A 22,734-nucleotide genomic window follows, 5' to 3' on the forward strand; every position below is an offset into this window, starting at 1 on the left:
TAACATTGTAGCTTGTATGAGTGAGTAGTAATGTATTTTGCAGGCTGTTTTTTTTTTAGATTTATTATTTTTAGATTGTTCAAGGTTGTGATTTAGAGGTTCTGGTAATGTGTTTTAAAACTTGCACTAAAAGAAATGCTTTTAAGCATTCCTAAATGCCAAATATGAAATGTAAAAATCTTGTATTTTAAATATGTTTTGGCTTGAATCAGATATTTACCAGTCACCTTTTGTAATCAACCACATGTACTTCAAGGCTTGAACTTCAGTATTCCAAGGGCACCCAATTTCAAGGCCATAACTTCTAGAAATGCTTTATATCAATTAAAATTGTGAAGTAAATATTTTGAAGGGTATTCAGGTAGGGCATCTATAGAATGGCCTTCATAAATTATGAGCCCTAGTACTTAACTACCTAGAGATGATACAGAAATCCAATAAAAAAAAGAAAAGATATTTGCCATGTGGTTGTGTTGACAATTAAATTATGTTCGGATTTTCATTTATTTTGCTTCAATGTGTTTGTTTTCTCTAGTATTTACTTCTTGTTATTTGTTGTGTTGTGTTCAGTAGTTTTTCTACCATTCGTCATCCCATTTTTGTTGTTGTTGAACATTGACACAACTTTTGTATTATGGTTCAAGACTTTTTGTGAAAACAGACTGCTTGTTTTTCTGTGACTGGCCTACCTATTACTAATATTCCTGATAATTTGAAATTAAAAATTCAATGGCTGATTGTCTTATACTTTTTGTTATGGTTTCTTATAAAATGACTTCACTTTTTAAAAAAACATATCAATTATAGGAATGATTTTTCTGATTCCATTCAATCTAACTTGCATAAGTTGTCAGCACCATAAGTTTACTCACCAAATTTCAGTGCTATTTTTTCATATTATTTTTTTATTCTTAATTTAAATATTACTGAATTTATCATTGGCTTGATGTTTTTTCCCCCAATATTTTGGACAGAAAGGAGCTGACCATCAATAAAGTTGAGAATGTCATTTTGATATTATTAGTGTGTTAGTCACTATTGCCAGATTTACCAGCCAGCCTTTTGATGAAATATGCCTTGAATACTGGCAGACAGGCAGACAGCCTGTATAAATTAACTTTATCACCAACACAATTGGCATTATTGGTATGTAAAGGAGAATGCAGTAACCCACATAAACAGGAAATGTTAAATAATATACAAGCTTTATTCTTTATTTTTCCTGAAAATGGCTGCATTTAGATATTTCTTGGTGGATGGAGATTGCTTAAAATGTTTTATTGGCAGCAACAGATTGATGTGAACAAGCAAATACTCTTCTATGCTAGAAGTCAATACAAAATTAACAACAATTATGCATCATTTATATTGTGTGTGTTCTAAAGTTTGTCCTGATTTTTTTTTAATTTTTCAGTTACATAACAATTTGTAATAATCGATGTACTCAACACTCACAGATAATTATCAGGACCAATCTGTATTCTGTATCTGTAAATTGTTTTGCACACACAAGTTGAAGAGGGTGGTGACAGTGATGGACATTTGTTATTCTGTGACTGTTTAGAAATGTTAGAAAATATTTCCTATATTGAGACATATTTACAAATTCTCACTAATTATTCACATAAGGGTAAGGTTTTGTACTACTGCTAGACCCCCTAGCAGGCACATTTAATCCCCTCACCAAGCATTCCAGTAGACTTCCTTCCTCTCAGCTGTACGCCACATTTTTTTTATGAAAATGTATTTTCTTATAAGTATTAAGGTGGAGATGTCACCGTTTGTAATGTTTACATCAACAAATGTTTTTACAGCTATTCTTTCCAATTCACAACTGAAAGCATGTGTTAAAAGGGCGATTATTTTTAACAAACTCTGATAATGAATCAATGAACTTGGATTAAGATTAATTTGTGTTTAGATAAGGTGTTAGAAACTAAGGGAGGGGGGTCTGTTATTTCTAAATTGTTTCAATTGATTAATTTGTTGCTTGTCAATTCTATTGTCATGCTTGCCAATTCTCTTGTCATGATGCTTGCCTCTGACTCCTTGCTACCAAACAGATAGTATGAGGCATGAGTATGTTCTCACTAACAAGGTGCATTTCTGAAATGTCTTCACTTATTCCTTTGGGATATTATATTGTGGCTCAGGTACGGTAGCACACTTTCAATTCAAGTCTTGTATTCCCTTTGTTGTAACTTTGAAACCCTTATTGTATGTGAAGTTAAAATAATTCAAATGACCACTCTTATAGACTGTTGTAAAATGCTGGTAGTTTTAGGATCCTGGTAGTTGTCGTTTAAAATTAAATAGAGCTGCATAATGTATAGTAATAAATGATATAGGCAATTTTATAATATATAAAATTATGGAATCCTTGACCCTGTGGATAATGGCAAGGTTTTCTTACGATTAAATTCTCCATCATTTTTGCTATCAAGAAAGCAATGTTAACATGTTATTTCTATTATTTATATTCATGCTGGTTTTTTTTATAATTCCTGCTGCACCTTTTCAATGGCAACTGAAATAATGTTAAATTTTAGCTTTAATGCATGCTGACGTCATTTTTGATTTTATCATTTTAATTTGAATACAGTTTTATATGCAAATTGCCCTGATAAACTCCTGTCATTTTCATCACCAGCTTGGATTTAAAAAAAATTGAGATTCTAATTTTGATGTGCTCTATAAATAATGTCTGTAAATTTATAATAAAATATGAAACCCTTGTTTGATATCACATTCATGGCAGTTGGCCTAATTGCTATAGACTAAATTAGTTTTTGCTCAGTTTTGTACGGAATTTACCATAAATGGCCCCAAATTTTTAGCATTCTTTGTTCACTGTTCTGATGAAATTTGGAATATTTCTCATGATCTTACAAATACCCACCATAATAATAATAATGTGACTTGTGAAATGTTTTCTAAATTGGTCACTTTCCTCAGTGTATAATTTGTGGGTTTTTTCCCTGTTAATCAGCTCTTTTTTAAATAGGTTTTATAAAATCTTTAACCTAATTGGATTTGGTGATGATTAGTCAGGCCTGTTATAAATCTGCTCATTTTCTGAAACTGCTACAGTTATACTTTCTTATATTGATGTCACTAAAAAATATGACTTGTTTCCCTCAAGAGTATTTTTTGTTAATACTGAGGGGAAATTTAAACCTAGTTTATTATGTTAGTTATAAATGCATGCTTGATTAGACTGTGTAAATGCTTCGATGCATGTATCATAAATGTAGAAATATTCTAAGAATTGTACAAAAATATTGTGCAGTGTTGGCTCCCCTCTTACATATGTAACAAGTATTAAATTTGCTTGGTGTGGTTGCATTAGTTGGGAAAATATTTGAAACAAACTAAGATTGCTGTGTGACCCTAAGGGTTGGTGTAACATTCCTACACTTCATCCATTGCCTTGTTGTTGCCTTGGAATTCAAATGTTATGTTTTATAAAATTTGAAAAGTCAAGTATTGTTGTGTGACTATTTCAATTAATTATACACTCTATTAACTATTATTTTTTTTAATTTTATATTTCTTTTTTTTTCTGTTATTCATCATAGAAAATATATACTAGTTAATTGTTTATGATTTAAGCCAATTTACACATCAGATGAATGGTCGGTGACTGCCATACAACCATTGTATTTTGTAAATGACCTAAACACATTTCTTTTTTTTCATTGGAAACTAAGCAAAAAATAAAATTCAGTTAAAATATATGTACAGTAATCAGAGTTCTTCTGTGAAATGGTTTGTAATTAAATTTGTTCTTACACTCCATTGTTTGCTATTGTTATTTGCTTTGATGCATAGAAAACCAAAATGTTTACGTATTATACAACTAACTGAAATTTATTTATTTGCAGAGCGTTACAGATATGAGAGGTGAGAGGTAGCAACATCCATGATGGCCAGTCCTACAATGTCAAAAAACAACAGAACATCTTTTAAACTAGATGCTATATGTGAAAAATTAAAATGTAAAAATGACGACCCACTGAACACATCTGAACCAGCAATGGAGAACAACAAACCAGTACTCTCGGGACTAGAGGTAGAAGATGTAAAAAAATGCAATGAAGATAATATTGCCATAACAACTCCATCTTCGCATGTAGAAGAAATCAGTGAAGTTGCCATGGTAACATCTGAAGAAATTTGTAACAAATTATCTAAAATTGAGGGCAGTACAGGCAACTGTATTGCCATAGGAACCATTGAATCCAATGATGTACAAAACTCAGGAAGTGACATCAGCAGTATAAAATCTGAATCTTCCATTACTGGTTGTCATGGTAACATAGAAGAAAGTCAACAGAGTTTTCTTGAAATTGGAAATTCTGAGGATTCCAGTCAGGTGGAATTCACAGCAAGGGACTGGTCGGTGAATGATAGTAGAGTAGAACAGGAAGGGGACAATAGTATTTCTTATTCAGAAAGAGAAGATGAGAACGGTGTTCTTGATTTGTCCATGAATAATGCTGGGTCTGTTTCATCACTATCTAGTGCTTCCAAAGAAACTCAGGACAACAATAACATTCTTTATGATCCAAAAATGATCCAAGAATATGCTGAAACTAGTTTCTATGACGATGATTTATTAACTGAAACATTAAATAAGAGCACTGAAAATGACTTTGTGATAAGTTCAAATGTTTCTGATCGTTATGAAAGCAGTGATGTGGATACTATGGAGAGGAGGTTGATAGTTAATGGTGATGATGATGAACAAGAGATGATGGAGGAAGTGGAAATGAACAGCAGTCAGGCAGCAATGGAACTCAGTTTCTTGGGTAGTGAAGAACAGGAAGATACCGCGGAATACACAGAAAATACATTTAATGGGGATGATTCTTGTAGTTTAGATGAATTGATGGAGTCAAATAATGAAAATATTGAACCTACATATTCATCAGATGCTTCCGTTATACGTGACTATGCTTCAGATACTATGAAGGAATTGCTCTCACTCTATGGTTATGATGCAGAACCAGATAAAGATATCACAGAAGGTCTATCATTGGATAAATTCAGTTTAAGTGAGTACAATTATTATACATATGTTAAACTTACATGTACAGAATATGTAGCAAATCTTGGTATGATGAAAATTTTTAGAATACAGATGACATCCATACTAATACTGGCTTTATCCATAACACTGGCTAATTTCACAGTTTACAAACAAGGTCTGTTAAGTATCAACCTTTTTTTAGCTTTACTGTTTTTCCTTCTCTGTAATTTCTGAGCTATTTCTTACTTGCAAGTAATGTGGCCACTGCTAACATTGAAAAATCACTTTTCATTAGTGATAATGACATTCTTGGTCAATATGACCTGGACCTAATGAGTTTATATGGCCTTCTTGACATACCTGGTCAAAGGGCAACTCTCATGTGAATACCAGTCAACCAAAGTAAAGTGTAATATCTTAGTTTCTATGGCTGTTATCAGTTTGTTGTCTATTTCCATATAAGTGTCAGTAATATAGTTAATTTGTAGCGACATAGTGTGTTCATACTGATGCCTGACCTGTGTTTGTTGTGTTGAAAAAAAACCATGATAATAGGGTTTTTAGCATGAATAAAATAGACCATTTGAGGATTTCTGTGTCACATGATAGTATTTTGTCATAACTATCTGCTATTTTGGCATTCTTGTTCATAGTCTGTTGTCATAAAACAATTAATAGCATTTTATACAACATCAAGTGTTTGCAGATAAACGTTCAACTTGGTACAAAAATAATCTGTTGCCTGTAGCATTATTAATTTCACATTTCACCCGCACTTGAAACTCACAAAACAATTATTGATAGTTCAACGAAAAAGCACCCAGTAATATTTCCCAGTAAATGAAGATATAGGACTTAATTTTTGAATCAAATTGAAATTGTTTCCATTCAATATTCTGTTTAATAACGCTATCATTGTTAGGATATCATAAATATAGTATATTTCCAAATTTACATCTTTCCAAGTACAAATGTTAGCACAATAGAGGTGCCATGTAGCTTGTCACTTCTAAATCTAGAGTGAAATCTTTTTTTTTTTATTACAGTTCATATATATCATTTCCATGACCTTGTCATGCTTCCACATCTCTATACTCTGTGCTCAACTAGTAGCTTCTTTTGTTTTTCTGTGATTATATTTTGTATGAAAGATATAATGATGTGTTATAACTATATATTTAAACATGTGCCATCAAAATGAGCAGAATATCATCTATAAATGGGTTATGGGAGCTGACCTTTAAATGTACTATGCAAATTACCCCCATAATCTATGTTGGGATGTTTGGTGGAATGTACTTATTATGGAGGTCACACATATAATTCATTTTATTTTGTAAATTCATTCAAATCTTTTGTGGCTGTATGGAACGGATGTGGTGGTGTAAATGTAGTAAATGTAGGAGCCTATTTTCAAAGCTATATTTCCATAATAAATGAATAAAATTTAACCTGGCCCCTTTCCTCAATGTTATTTTCTGTTAGTCTGTGTAATGGTCTATGTCATCATTTGTATTATAGTTGATTGGACTCTGAAAGTGTGATTGAAACTCAAATTGAAAACTAATTACTGATATTCAGATGTTGGTAGTGAAGCCCTACCTCATACATAAAGCTTGACCTTGTACTATAAGTTTATTTGACCATTTATGAACAATGAGAAGGTTAAGAACACAAAATGATTACTTGCATGACACTAGATTTGCTGATTAAGACATCATTCATTTGTTTTACAAAAAAGACAGTTTAGTAATGAATACACTGATATACATTGTTGTACATTCATAATAAAAGAAAAGGTGATATTTTGGACAATCAAAATTTTCATTAGTTTACTAGTTGGCAAAGATTTATAGTTAGCATAGGACAACCATGAAAATAAATCACAATTGCAAAATAATATACATGTTTACCGTCTTAATATTATAACTGTCTTCCTCTGAAAAATAATGATGTCATATTGAAACTGCAGTGATCACGTTTAAATCTGTCTTTTGTAAGGGACGACGTCAAAAGATCGATGTCGGATAAAAAACTTATTTGCTTTAGTTTGTAGGTGGTGGGTTTTGACCTCAAAAAGTTTCTATCCTACAAAAACGATTTTATTAGCTCCGCTGTCGAGCGGAGCTTATCATATGAGTGATTGTCCGGCGTCGTCCGTGTCAATGTTTTACTTTTTCGACTTCTTCTTGAAAACTGCAAGCCTGAATGCTTTGATACTTGGTGTATATGTACCTTGGGTAGACCTCTCTCAGATTTGTTCATTTCATGATCATACCTTCAATTCTCTAATTTTGGTGAATATTTTTGTCATTTTTGGTAAAAAGTGATGTTTTCGACTTCTTGTTAAAAACCGCAAGTCCAATTGCTTTAATATTACATATGTATTTACTACATGTGGACCTCTCTCAGATTTGTTCATTTTGTAATGATATCTTTAATTCTCTAATTTTGGTGAATATTTATGTCATTTTTGATAAAAAGTGATATTTTCGACTTCTTGTTAAAAACCACAAGTCCAATTGCTTTGATATTATATATATAGGTACTACATGTGGACCACTCTCAAATTTGTTCATTTCGTGATGATATCTTTAATTTTCTAATTTTCATGAATATTCTTGTCATTTTTGGTAAAAAGTGATATTTTCGACTTCTTGTTAAAAACCGCAAGTCTAATTGCTTTGATATTATATATACTACATAAGCATACAGGTAGACCTCTCTCAGATTTGTTCATTTTGTGATGATTTTGTTCTTCAATTATCTAATTTTAATGAATATTTTTGATAAAAAGTTATAAAAAGTCTGATTGCTTTAATACTAAACATATTGTTTATTTTGAATGATATCTTCTGTTCTTTACTTGTAATGTGCATTGATAACAGCGGAGCTATCTCAGCCGGCAGACTGCTAGTCTTAATTTGATTTCAAATTGGTGCATCCTACCCATTTCAGAAAGGCAAGACATGATGGTATGAATATTGTGATCAGATTCATTGTCTATGTAGGTTCCTTTTCCACCATACATTTGTATGAATGCACTGCATTTGCAACCAGTCCTACATGTGGACTGGGCAAATTCAATATGAATAAAGCTTATATTTCTAAATACAATAAACATATTCACTTTATTTAGTTATTTATGATATTATTAATAATATTTATGCCATGTATTCCTGTTTTAAAGACTGATATTTATGTCATTTATGTTTCCATTGTCTTGGCTCAAGTTTTTTATCCCTCTCCTTTAGGTTTATGTTGTAACTTCACATAGTCTCATTTTTGTACATTCATATCAGTTGTCTTTCAAGAAAGGATTCTAAATATCTAATAATGAATGCACCAACACAATATTTTCCAGTGTTGTAATAATTACAAGTTTTTACTGATTGTTTTCTTCATCCTTAAACTGTTTCATAGGATACACATGTAAATAACATTGTATAGACAATTGTGGAAGGTCATAACCCCTATTCAGTTATTTTATTAAATCTCTGACACAATCTACAACTAAAACTTCCCATTATTTCCCGGTATTTTTCTAAGAGAAAATTTCTTTTTAAACCTGTACCGGTAATTCATATTTAATGTGTTCGCACTTGTCAGGCAATATACTACGACTGGGTCATGATGAATTCAATAGAAATGCTGGTATTATCTCTATAGTGGATCCAATAACTGGTAAAACACAGGGATATTCTAAATATGATTATTATATAAAGAAACTTGAAGCAGGTAAGTGATGGATTTCACTCATAATTTAGAAAAATAATGTGCTGTGTGGTAACTAGTAAAACTTGTGTGATTGGTGTAATTACAAGGATAAGGATCTCATGATCTTGTATTTCACACCACCATTTTTTTAGAGGCATAAATATGGCAGCCACAGTCAATTTTCTTTTTCAATCAAGCAACAATAGTTCTAAGTCATATATAAGGTTATTCTGAGAATACCTCAAAGCATGGACGAAGACAGTACAGCTGGAGTATCGACCAATGCGCAGCATACTATCTGAGTGCATACTTTGAGGTATTTTCGTACTAACCTTATTATTATACATCTTTTCCTTCCAAGGATACACCATGGGAATGCTGAAATTCAAAATGTTTAGAACAGAATCAGCGAACTTCTTTGTGTGGAGTTCGGTCAAACTCTGGTGGCAGCCATTTTTGTTTTTATTATTAGAGGACACTTACGCATGTAATCCTACCATATTTGGAATTCGCATTTCCTAATATGGTAAGATAAAAATACCCTGTAAAATACTGCAAAATTATGGCACGCTGTAACTTATGGCGTTACGGAGACAACGCATATAATAATACAGCTGTAGTCTTGTTAGATCCAAGCAGCATATCGTATACTAGTTAATATAACCATCTAAATTTATTACATATACATATTACATGTTATTTCAAATAAGATTTGTAATACTGTAGAATACTTTATTTTCGCTTGGAATTTATTTTCGCTGAAGGGATGATTCCGTGAAAATAAAATCCAGCGAATATACTTTTTTTCCTATATTTCACATTAAACTCATCAAAAATCAGTGAAAATAAATTCCAAGCAAAACGCCCAAAAAGCCTTTTCAGCGAAAATTAATTCCAGCGAAAATAAAGTATTCCACAGTAAGTACTCAATTCAGTTTAGGATACCCATTGTGAATTACTTACTTCCATGGATCTTAAACTTTGCCATATTTAAACCCTGTTACTCTGATGATGTTAATGTAACAGAAATTTGTCCTTGCCATTCAAATATGATATTCAATTTCAATTTACCAGTATTCTATGATAGGAACAAAAACATCAGTCTTGAGACCTTGTAGGGGTTACTTGTAATAAATCTTTTCTATACATAAGTCACACTCTCTATCATTGAAATGTTTCTGTGACATAAAAATAACCTAGATGTGTAAAATTAATTCAAAGCAACAATTGTTTTTGGTTGTATAATCATTTAAAATATAGTGAATCTCTTAACAATATTATTACACATCAAAATGATAATGATGCTTAATAGTACTTATGTATTATTGTTAGTATTTATGTTGCAGAACCACTTTGTCAATGGAAGGATGTGACTATCAGAATTGTACACTTCCTATTCCTCTATTTGTTGTATAACTGAAGTCTAAGTTGTAAATGTGTGTTATTTGTAGGTGAAAGCATCAGTGGTGATATCCTATCAAATGCTGGCAATTCTAAATATGATCATCTTATGAAAAGGTTGGAACAGAGTGGTAATGTCACCGTCAAGGAACTTATAAATCGCAATTTGTTGGCAAAAAAACAAAGTGTTGATATCGAGAGTGGCATTATCAACAGTGGTGTGATGAAAAGAACCCCTAGACCTTCTAAGTATGATTTGATCAATATTGAAAGATTGAAAGATCGTATCAAGATAAGTTCGCAACATCGTCAGATAAAACCAGGAAGCAGGTCATCTATGTCGTCTTCCGAGTATATCAAGGCGTGTTTTTCATCTGATGATCCAAAGAAGATGTCACCAACAAAAGCAGAAAAGGCAGACGTGACGTCAATCTTACAAGCCAATGAAATGAATATTTACCTGAAATACATTGCCAAGTGAGTAGATACATTGCTGTGTGTTTGCTGTTATGTCTTGTCACACACAGCAAATATTGGTTTAATAAACTGTTATAATTATTTATTTTCTTTAAGCTAGAGAGCCTTGAGGTAGTTAGTTACCTACCGTTAAAGAATATCGCCACGTTTATCTTTGTTTTTGGTGGCTACTCACAAAATCCAGATAAAAAATATGATCATTGAACTACGTTTTGCTCAAAAAATTAATAAACATCTATAAATTGAGTTTTTAGCCATTTACTAATAGTTGTCATGTTGGTTACGTAAGATGGAAGAATCCTACAAAGTTGGTAAATTCTGACGAATACTATTTATGAAATAATATGTGGATTCCTATAGTTCCAAAAAAACCCAGACAGTTTTTCTCCCAAAAAATATTTTTACCTGGATAAAAAAAATAGTTATACATTTTAGAAACAAAAACTTTGATTAATTGTTCATGCCTATTGAATGCATTGAATGACTTTAAATCTTTATTTGAACACCATTTTTTTTTGTCACCAAATTTTATTGGCAATTTTTGTATATTTCTGTTTTGGATGAAATATCCATTACTAAGACTTAGAACGTTATTTGAATAGATATGGAACGTTTATTTTGTGAACAATGACAAAAGTTGTTCAGGGAATTGATGAAATCTCTTCTCACTGGTGAGCACTTGATGAACAAAGAACATATTCTATACTTGTGTCATTGTTTTATAGGTTTTCACCAAGTGTACATTGTGGACATATGCATTGCATTTACCAGTATAAAGAACATTATCACTGCCTGGACGATGAGTGCAATTACGTGGTAATACACTCTTTTATTGTTAACACTTACATGCCTACTTGCATGCACTAACACAATCAATATGGCATATTAACCAGTCAATTTTTGCACTTAGAAAGTTTCTCGATTTGTGGATTTTATTGCATTCTTGTAGACAAAATTTTGCCACAAAGCCACGGAAACTTTGCTGTAGGATCCCGTTTATCACTGCTACAGAACTCGCCAACATTTGTCTCTTACAAAATGACATTGATTGTCATTGAATCTTCAAAAATTGTTGGAAATATAGGTTAACAACGGAACCAGTTTATTCAGTAGACTAAAAAGGACCCTTCCTTTATGAAATAATGTTTGTTCAATTGTAGTGCATGTTGTGTTAACCCCAAATTCTGTTTCCCTGACCCTGGTATTTATACAATGTTCACATATATAGAAAAATGAGGGTTCAATTTGGATTAAATTTTAACCTGCTGTTGAAAAACATGTGAACATATTAACCCGGGTTAGTTTAGCTGAGAGTCAAAGGTCAGGTCTTGACCTCAAGTTGCGTGTTTAACCCTAAGGTGAGATAGTGTGAACAAGATTGAAATAACCCAATGAATATATGTGAAAATATAAACCACTGCTATGTATGAACAGAACTGTAGTAGCCTACTGATAAGGACAAACAAAGGCATAGTAGCGTCAAAACATTGTGCAGGATTCAACAAACACAAAAGTTTTTTGGGGGGTATTTCCATGCCTAATAATGATCCTATCACACATTTGGTGCTGGTCAGTTTTGATGAAGTAAGAGTAACTCAATGCCAACATTAAACTATGAAAAAAATAAATTCAAGTTCAAAATCAAATCATTTGAATTTTGCGACAGACGTTCAGTTTAATCCACGCCTTTCACACATTACGTGAGATCTTACAGTTAACGTAAAATTACCTATTAATCTGACTGTCATGTTGATATTGAATTGCAGCGATTTACAAGGAAAGAAGACGTCATCAGACATTATAACTGGCATAAAAGACGTGATAATTCTTTGCAGCATGGCTTCATGAGATTCAGTCCTGCAGATGATTGTAATGTGTATTACTCTGGGTGTTCATTAAATAAAAAACATACTCATTATCATTGCATGCAGGTAAGTCCATTTTATTTATTTATTTATTTATTTTCCAATTGCAAATCTAATTTCACACTATGGAATTGATATAAATATTATTATTTCTCTGATATTTATGTGAGATGAATGCAATCAGTCATGGCTCTGGCAAATTTAATATGTATATAGTAAGTTTGAAGCAAATCTATGCATCCTACATAAGAACTTTTTTTTACAGGTTGGTTGTAGTAAAGTATACACTAGTACTTCTGATGTCATCACACATGAAAACTTTCATAAGAAGAATGCAGCATTGATCAGTGATGGATTCCAGCGATTCCGTGCTACTGAGGATTGTGGCTCACTATGTTGTGGTTTTTATGCTCAGAAGACCACACATTTTCACTGCAGACGTCCTGGCTGTGATTTCTCATTTAAAAACAAATGTGATATTGAGAAGCACAAGGTTTATCATGTCAGGGATGATCAGTATAAAAAAGAAGGATTCAAGAAGTTTTCCAAACATGAGGTAAAAGCAATTTCTACTTACTACCTGGTATAACAATGTCTAAATGCTTTGTGTTATTTGTTTAAATATGTCTCATGAGATGGAGAAATACTAGTTTGACAGACTTGTCAATGTGTGGGCATTTTGTGTTACTGCAATCACTGTTGATTATTTTTCATACCTTACTTTGATGTTATGTGTGTCTTTTAATGTTTCAGACTTGTACAATTGCTGGCTGTAGATATTCTCAGAACACCAATCACTTTCATTGTATCCGTCCAGCCTGTGATTTCACATTCACTGCTGCAAACCAGATGCAGTCACATAAGCGCAAACACGAACGGCGTGATCGGCTAATTCAGTTTGAGCAGGCCAAAAGAAGAAAACGTCCTTATACATTGGCTGCTGCTTCACAAGAAGATCTTCCTTCTGACTTAATTGATTACTATCATAAAAAGAAAATAAAGATGGAAGCTCTAGAGGAGCCAACACCTGACACGTCTTTGGACACAATTCCTGATTTTAAAGAAGAAAATGAGGATGAGAAAGATTCCACAACAGAACTGCAAGAAGATGAATTGCCGCCTGCGTTTGCCAAAATCAATACAGCGATCAGTGATAAAACTAAAGACGATGATGGTTTAAGTGATTCACTTAACCTTCCAGCACCTTCTGAAATTAGCCCTCCAGTAGAGGTTGGTGAAGAAGAGCAGCCATCGTTAATTAAAGATGATTCAAAGCCCCCTATTACACTAAGAATTAAAATACCTGAAAGCTGGCAAAAATATATAACAAGGTGAGCACCCTTTGCTTTGACTGCGTCTCTCAGCATCAACACATGCTGTCTTAAACTTACTGTGAACGGGTTAATTATTCACTGGGTTTTAATTTTGCTTATTTCGCTGCCTGGAAAATGCGTTAAATTAAAACCCAGTGAATATGTAAAATTGAGCATAGAATACATTATCTAAATGATAAAACCGTGAATTTAAAACCCACTGAATATGCCTGGAATGGTAAATCAGCGAAATTTAAACTCAGTGAAAAGGGCCACTTTTTCAGTGTTGTTGACATTTACAAATTTTGGCCAAGTCTATGGATCTACATTCACACACACTTCCACTTTGTGAGATAATCTTTTGAACTTCATGTTCAATGGATCATCCCTTTCCCAAAGTCTGGCATCACAACCATCTATATTGTTTACTTCCTCAACACGAAGGCACAATCCTTCTTTACCTTAAAAACAATCAACAGGTATTAAATAATTCATGTCTACTCGAGTGATCTTCACCAATTTCTGACATTTTGTTTTCTGTTACAGATATACTGCTAATGATCACTGTGAGGCTCGTTGTCATATGCTGTATAAAGATCATTATCACTGTCAAGTCTCTGATTGTAATGAACTATTCAGATCAAAAGATGGGGTCAACAAGCATGCAAGGTAAGTTATCTGTGTGTAATTTTACTGATAAATGGTGTAATTTAAACATAGTTGCAGAATCAGCTTACCAGTAATATGTCAGGTCACATAATCTATGTACCTATGTTAATAACATGTGAACAGTTTTTGTTAGCAGTCTATGTGTTGTTTACCCCTTGGCAAAAAACGCAGCTTGTCTAAACATCCAAATAGAGTGGTTAGCTTACTTTATATTTGAATTGATAAATAATGTATTCAGTTGACCAGGTATACCTCTGCTGTTGGTACCTTATCTCGGGTGCCTTGGGTACTGTAAGTCAAGTGCCTGGGGTACCACTGTATCTCGGGTGACTTGGATACTGTATCTTGGGTGACTTGGGTACCGTATCTCGGAGTGCCTTGGCTACCATATCTTGGGTGCCTTGGGTACAACTGTATCTCAGGTGATATAGGTACCGTATCTTGGGTTACATGAGTACCGTATCTTGAGTGCCTTGGCTACCGTATCTCAGGTGACATGGTACCATATCTCAGGTGCCTTGCGTACCACTGTATCTCAGGTGACATGGGTATCGTATCTCTGGTTACATGAGTACCGTATCTCGAGTGCCTTGGCTATCATATCTCGGGTGCCTTGGGTACCACCGTATCTCCGGTGACATGGGTACCGTATCTTGGGTTACATGAGTACCGTATCTTGGGTGCCTTAGGTACTGTATCTCGGGTGCCTTTGGTACCACAATATCTCGAGTGACATGGGTATCATATCTCGGGTGACATGGGTACCGTATCTCGGGTGCCTTGGATACCTTATCTCAAGTGCCTTGGGTACCACAGTATCTCGAGTGACATGGGTACCGTATTTCAGGTGACATGGGTATCGTATCTTGGGTGACTTGGGTACAGTATCTTGGGCGACTTGGGTACAGTATCTTGGGCGTTATGGGTTTCGTATCTCAGGTGCCTACTAATTTATCTATCGTTTATTGTAGATATCATGAATTAAGTGAAGAAGCTAAGGAGTTTGGATTTCGATATTTCCAGTATGGCCAAAGCTGTATTTCATATTATCGCAATTGTGTCAATTATCCACAACAACACTATCACTGTGTTTGGGTAAGTTTATCATTCAATATTTTTACAAACAAAGTTTATGATTAGTTGGATTTTGAATCTGTTATATTCCTAATGGTTGAAAGTTCAGATTATGGTCACATACAGTTTAGTTTGCTGGTAAGTCAACTTAGTGAATGTGACAGCTATTGATAGTAAGACGTCCTTGCCTAGATACGAAGAGCTATGTTGAAGTCCTACCTCTATATCTCCTCATTTAAATAACATATAGACACTGCAATATGGGTGTATTTTGTACAGTCAAACCTATAGATAAGTCAACCCCCACCCCCACCCCAAGGTTTGATAAGCCAAATATCTATAAAAGCTGATCAAATTATTTGTAACTGCAAATAATAAGGTTCCAATCTCAACAGATATACTTGCTTTGATACAGTTTAAGATTTGTGTAGATAAAACATTTTTATGCAATAGTTGTAATTTTGGCTTTTTTAAGCAAACCAGTACTTAGCCATTGAGACTGTTTAAATAAAATTGGTCACACACACGTTAGAATTTTATTTTTTGTACTGGTTGTTTTGTTCCCTCATCATGGTTTGTATTATAATAAATACATGGTTTCATATGTGTTATCTTTCTCTTCTTACAGAGTATTAAAGATGACGAATACTGTGGCCATGTCTTGAGTTCTTTTCATTCACACTACATGAAAATGCATCAGATGAAGCACCAGAAGTCACCTGCAATTGGCCGAATTGATGACGATTTAGTCATTAAAAGTCCCACAACTCCCACCAGGAGTAGTCTCTTCTCACCTCCAGTCAAGTATAAACACGGTGTTAACTACGGATATGTGTTATACAAAGCTAACAGATGCCCCAATCTAAGTTGTCAATTGAAATCAAGAGCTCATTTTCATTGTTCAAAAACAGATTGCAACTATTTAACAACCAGTGCTGCTAAAATGAATGAACATAAGTGGAATGAAAACGCTGCCTATGATGGGTACCGGCAGTTGAATCGCAAAGTGGACTGCAAACGAACTGGCTGCAAGTATAACATGATCAAGAAACACTTTCATTGCATCAGGCCAGGATGTAAGTTTTCATTTACTTTGCAGAGTCAGATGGAGACCCATGCCAGAAAACACTTACGAAGAATCTATGGAAAGAATTTTGAGAAGCAGCCACAAGCAATGGCAACATTAGCCACGGCCACTAAAGTCACTACTGGTCCTGCAAACGCTGATGACCCTGAAGAAGATACTCCTATGTTGGAGGAAAAGATAATTAAAGTGAAAGGTGGTCGCCGCCCTACTGTACGCCAGATGAAATCTCTTGGATTACAGAAACCTGCTAATATATTACCAAAAAGTTGTGTAACACCTGAATCTAATGCTACGTTAGCAAATGCCGCATCGACTCCTTCTTTGATTACAATGCCTAATGCTACTAGTACTGTGGCTGCATCTACCTCCAAGTATGCTGCAACGCCATCATCTGTTGTTACTAGTACACCTCATACTACAGCTACCTCACAGCCACTGCCTCCTTTCACAATCCCACTTCCACCTCTTGATGACGATGATGATGCTCCCTTACAGCTCACAGCCAATATGAACAATAACAATAACAAAACTAACAATGACAACACCATATTTGTCAGTGCTAATACTGTTATGCCTACAAGCACTGTTGTCAACTCAACACTGTCCAGCTCATTCATTAATGTAGCTACTGGAATCCCTAGTAATGCTGTTATTCTGGCTCCAAGCTCTGCATCTAATGCTCAAGGTACTTTGCTTTATGTCAGTCCTATACAGCTACAAACTGCTAACACTCAGCATCAAGTTGTACTCATTCAGTCACCTCAACCACAACCACAAATAATCAGCACTAAAAAACCAATACAGTCTAAAGCTGCTGTGTCTTCACCTGAGATGCCAAAAACCTCAAAGTCTAAAGTTATCGATGACAAGTCTGTTCGAGACCGCTTCCAACGTTATGATCGGCATGAAGATTGCGGCGACTCGATGTGTCAGTTTTCATTAGGTGCGACACATTACCACTGTAAGCATAATAAGTGCGGCTACAAGTTTGCAGGAAGAACCCAGATGTACAAGCATGCCCAGCACCACGATAGAGTAGACAGCATAGTGTTAGATGATTTCCAGCGTTTCAAAGGTTCTATTCACTGCGAGCGAGAAATGTGTGAGTTTGCTTTGAAAAATACTCACTTTCACTGTTTAAAATGTTTGTTTGTTTGCACAGACAGTAGCAAAGTCACTGCGCATCGCAAGTTGCATGCTAAAATGGACGCTGTTGAAGCAGCTGGGTTTAAACAATACGGGTCATCTGAAAGTTGTAACTATGCAGATTGTAAATACAAGAAGAAGTATTCTCATCTGCACTGTTCAAAAATAGGATGTTCTCATGCTGTAGTTGGAATGTCCCAGATGGAGTCGCATAGTCGCAAACATCAATTGTCCTTCGTTAATTGTCAAGTTGGGTTCGAAAGCAGTGGCAAACGATAAAAATAAAGGAATTATAGTGAAAAACTTTTTTTTAATTGTGAACAAAATTAAATTACGACCTTAGTAAGGTAGATATGGGTTGTAGGTTTGTGGATGTGCAGTTATATTTTTATCTGGTATCAATTGGTGTGTCTGATTGGCTCTTAGTTATCCAATCAGATAATGGCTGATATGCATCCAATCATGAAGTCTTAGAATGTGGTTCGTCTACATTACTATTTGCATGGGATGATAATGATGCATATTTTATTTTAAAACTTGCATTGAAATGTAACCATGGTAATATATTCCTGTAAAAATTGTGCATGCCTTACAAAAATGTCCCAAATCATTGCAATTTACGTATTACATTCCCTTAACTGTCAGAAAAAAAAAAGATGTCCCTTAATTTAACGTTGTTCCCTATTTTAGTATATTTTTACACATCATGGTTTGTGTATTGTGTGGCTACTGTTTTGTGCATTCCTATGGAGGAATAACAGTTGCACCCCTACATATTGATTGTACTGTCACCGAATAGCAAATCTGTATGGCAGAAGGGGATTTTTATTTAGTTTTATATCTTCAAAACAATGCTTGAAAAAGTGTAAAGGGTTAAATACTGAATTTAGTATGGAGTGTATAGGATAGGGTAAATTAAATTTTAACACTAACTTTTTATACTGAGTGATAGGAAATGATTGACTGATTAAAAATAATAGAAATTATGAAATAGCAGCAGAGAAGAATTTCTCATTTTAGTTCAAGAGATTTTTTTTTATCACTGAAAACTTTCATTTGTTAGAAGCTTGACACTAGAGAGCGCACTCTACTGTCAGGTTGGTAGAAGATAATTATGGTGCTGTGTTGATTGATTTTAACAAATTCTTAGTCTTTCCAGTTTCAATTTGTATTTACATTATTCTTAGCAAATTGTATTTTAGTGGCAGGGTCTGGGAAGTTTCTCCACCAATAATTTGATAGAAAACTTCTCATGTAACATACCAGAAAACTTGTATTATGAACAATTAATTTTTATAGACTGTTATAAGACTAGTGGTAGAGTTAGTGGGACATCTCAGTGTTTCCATAGAAACAGTTGCAATGTAAGTAATGTAAATGCTCAGAAAGAATTTTAAAAGTGCACTCTGAAAAGTCGTCTGACGTTTTACAACAGTCACGGATTTTAGTATTCAAATTAGGATTAAAATTGCTATGAATTTTTTGAAGTAGCTTTTTGTGTGTGTTGGTTTTCATTGTTGCAGAGTTAGGATTTATTAGAACTATGAAATGTCTTTTTATAACACTACTCTTAGATGTGCCTTCATATTTCTATGGTGCAAAAATTGGCCAAAAATTGGATTCAAGTGACTGAATGTATTCCCATTGCCCCCTTCCCTTCCCTTCCCTAATAAATCACATCTCTAGTAAGTACCACACTCAATTGGTTGGGTGTGCATCAATATAGGATAAAGTTGTAAAACCATTTTTTCTCTTTTCTTATTTTGATTAAAGAAAATTGTATGCTAACTCAAAATGATTATGTTATAGATACCAAATTGTGACTTCCAAAAGCTGATTTTGAAAATTGAAACATGAAATATTACCATCGATAAAAAGTCCATGCTCATTGGTTGAAGATGCTGTTCTATATAGCGATTCAATTTTTCAGCAAAATCTTATGTGTTTAAAGGGGGAAGTGATAGAAATTAAAAAAAGGCATGTAGTACTACTGTTGGTTTAATCTTAAATGGATCCAACTTTGTGGCCAATTTCAGCATCAGAATATTTCTTGAGAAGGTTTGCAGCTCAGTATTACAGTTCTTCCATTAGAAACCAATCCATCTTAAAAGAAAATGCTGATCTTAGTAAAATAAAGACGATACTGGCTATGATTTGTGTGTTACTAAGGTAATACAGTGGTAAGCAGCAACCTTTGTTCTATGCACCAATGGTTCAACCTGATCAGTGTCTTATAGACATTCTTTTTACACACTAGGTATACAGGCCAGGACATGTCTTGGTATTGTTTGGATAATTAATTTGCAGTAGAGTTACTTGGATAATTACCGTAAAGTGTAAATTTCTGATTATCCAGTAATTGTCTCAATTCATCCTTGGTTATTTGAGGTGTTGCCTTTCATGTGCACATTCTGAGTTAGATGAACTACTGAGAAATTGGATGCATTTTAAAAAGAAAAATCATTACTGGATAGATCCTGTGGTCTGTTATTTTGATTATTTATTCAGCTATGTACACTTGTTATTTGTTATCACCCTGCCATTACAAACCAAGTACATGTCTATTGTGCATTCATAACAATTCTATAAATGGTTTTCAGTACTTCTACGAGAACTTGCATTATGTTGTAATGTGTGGAACGGACCTCTGCCACAAAAATTGAATAATTTAATTTTGAACTTGATTTTTTTTGTAGTTCAATGTCAAAATATGGATCTTTCCGAGAACCTGGCATTGAAGATACCCTCACTTCATCAAAATTGGTAAAAATTGATGAAAATACACCAAATCCATTGTATGACAGCACTATGACCTTTGTTTGTCCTATTTTACGTTCGATTTAGAGCATAATGTGGGTTCTTGAAGTACGAAAAATGATATATTATAAAGTTATTACGAAGATACCTCAAAGTATGCACGAAGACAGTACAGCGGCAATATCGACTGACGCGCAGCGGAGCTCGATGCGACAGCGTATTGTCTGAGTGCATACTTTGAGGTATCTTCATAATAACCTTATTATTATACATCTTTTCCTTCCAATGATGCATCATGGGAATGCCGAAATCCAAAGAGTTTATTTAGAACAGAATCAGCGAACTTATTTGTGTGGAGTCCGGTCAAATCCTGGTGGCAGCCATGTTTGTCTTTATTATTAGAAGACGCTTACGCGCGTAATCATTCCATATTTGGAATTCGCATTTCCTAATATGGTAGTATGAAAATACCCCGTAAAATGACGGTACGCTGTAACTTATGGCGTTACAGTGACAGATGTATAATAAACAAGTGTATGTTATGTGTGCACAAGATGGTAAAGGTTAATTGTGTATCCAATACAGTTTGACAAATATGGCCATGTGTATCTTGCAAAAATGAAGAGCAGTCTTTTTGATTAGCGAACAATTTAGTTGAAGATGGATTGTATTTGCATGTACATGAAATGAATTTTTGTAGCACTTTTTTTATTACGCCAGATCAGAGATAATCAACTAAAAATTGTGCTTGAGATAAAGTAGGATAAGCAAAAGTTTCACATATAGAAAAAGTGGTTTTCAGTAACAAGAAATCTACGACTCCTAAATAATAGCAATACCTGCTTTGCCATGTTTTGTATCTAATTTACATTTTTGTGTTGGATTGTTGTACAATTTGTATCTGATTTGCATATGATTTACATCTCATTTGCATGTAATGGTGATTCATGTTGGCTAAATAATTGAATAGTAAAAAATACCACAACTTCAGTCCATTCAATTAATACTGTTTGTATAACCTTTTCATTGTTTTTTGAAGTTGTTCTGAACTATGCACTGACTTTTATCTTCCATGAAAGTTTCAATATCATTGGGTTTACTCTTGTGTACACTCAATAAAACATTTACGTTCAAATTTGTAAAATGCAACGTTATCCTTCATTCCATCTCCGGTGAAATCAAACTGGTAGTTTTACAGAAATTCAACTTTTCTGAACTGTAGAGGGCAGTGTTTAGTTTTGTCATGCCCATATTGGGTTCCTGAAATGTCAGTCCTATTTCACTAATAATGTGTGTATCAACCATGAATGCTCTACCCAAAATAAAGATAATGTTAAAAAGATTTCATCCTTTATGAGAAAATTCTTTACCCCAGAGAGATTACATGTGCCTTGCGTGTCATGTATGTTCCGAGGCAGAAATGTTTGACCCTAAGTTTCCATCACAGGTGCCTTGGGTCTAATATTCTGTGACGAAGCACACAATGGGAGTGTTTGCAGTTGGTGCATCTGTATGTATTGGATATATTATTGGATTTTGATATTTCAAGTACTAATCGCAACATTTCAAAGAAACTTGGTATGTAGATGCTCTAGGATGAACCTGATTAGTTTTGGTTTTAAATCTGCATATTAAATACCTAATTTGCATAATTAGCAAATTTTTGGCTTTTGCACTAATACTGTAAAATACTTTATTTCCGCTTGTAATTTATTTTCGCTGAAGGTGTGATTCAGTGAAAATAAAATCCAGTGAATATACCTTTTTTCCTATATTACATATTCAACTCATCAAAACTCAGTGAAAATAAATTCCATAAAAAAACACCAAAAAACCTTTTCAGCGAAAATTAATTTCAGCTAAAATGAAGTATTTTACAGTATCTCAATTCTAATCATATTTCAATTAAACTTAGGTGGCACATAGATTGTCTGAGATTGTGCAGACCATATTTTTTTTTAGATTGTGCATATTACCTGATTTGTATAATTAGTCAGTTTTCAGCTTTTCCATTAATATCTCAAGTATTTTTTTGAAGAATCCATTATATATACATATGTGCCCTGGAACAATACAAAGACCTTACTAGTTTTGAAGTGAACTAATAATAATTGCCTAATTTGCATAATAATTACCCGATTTTCTACCGATATCACCCAAACCAATTATCGCGTTTAATAAAATGACTTTGTATAT

The 22,734-nt window shown here is 33.8% G+C and overlaps 1 protein-coding gene across 1 annotated transcript in view; it reads left to right on the plus strand.

The window, feature by feature from the left end:
* Nucleotides 1-21,880, plus strand: part of LOC100313570 (castor transcription factor-like protein) — a 24,104-nt gene extending 2,224 nt beyond the window's left edge. Inside the window, exons 3-12 of the mRNA XM_078013176.2 lie at nucleotides 3,885-5,057; nucleotides 8,642-8,770; nucleotides 10,201-10,627; nucleotides 11,353-11,443; nucleotides 12,394-12,558; nucleotides 12,758-13,048; nucleotides 13,246-13,823; nucleotides 14,352-14,474; nucleotides 15,446-15,569; nucleotides 16,177-21,880. Of these exons, the coding sequence (XP_077869302.2) occupies nucleotides 3,923-5,057; nucleotides 8,642-8,770; nucleotides 10,201-10,627; nucleotides 11,353-11,443; nucleotides 12,394-12,558; nucleotides 12,758-13,048; nucleotides 13,246-13,823; nucleotides 14,352-14,474; nucleotides 15,446-15,569; nucleotides 16,177-18,060 (4,947 nt within the window). The 5' untranslated portion in view covers nucleotides 3,885-3,922 and the 3' untranslated portion in view covers nucleotides 18,061-21,880. The remainder of the gene's footprint in view (nucleotides 1-3,884; nucleotides 5,058-8,641; nucleotides 8,771-10,200; nucleotides 10,628-11,352; nucleotides 11,444-12,393; nucleotides 12,559-12,757; nucleotides 13,049-13,245; nucleotides 13,824-14,351; nucleotides 14,475-15,445; nucleotides 15,570-16,176) is intronic.
* Nucleotides 21,881-22,734: the final 854 nt, after the last annotated feature.

The sequence above is a fragment of the Saccoglossus kowalevskii genome, chromosome 15 (genome assembly GCF_978046115.1).
Source record: "Saccoglossus kowalevskii chromosome 15, keSacKowa6.1, whole genome shotgun sequence".
Taxonomy (NCBI): Eukaryota; Metazoa; Hemichordata; class Enteropneusta; family Harrimaniidae; genus Saccoglossus; species Saccoglossus kowalevskii.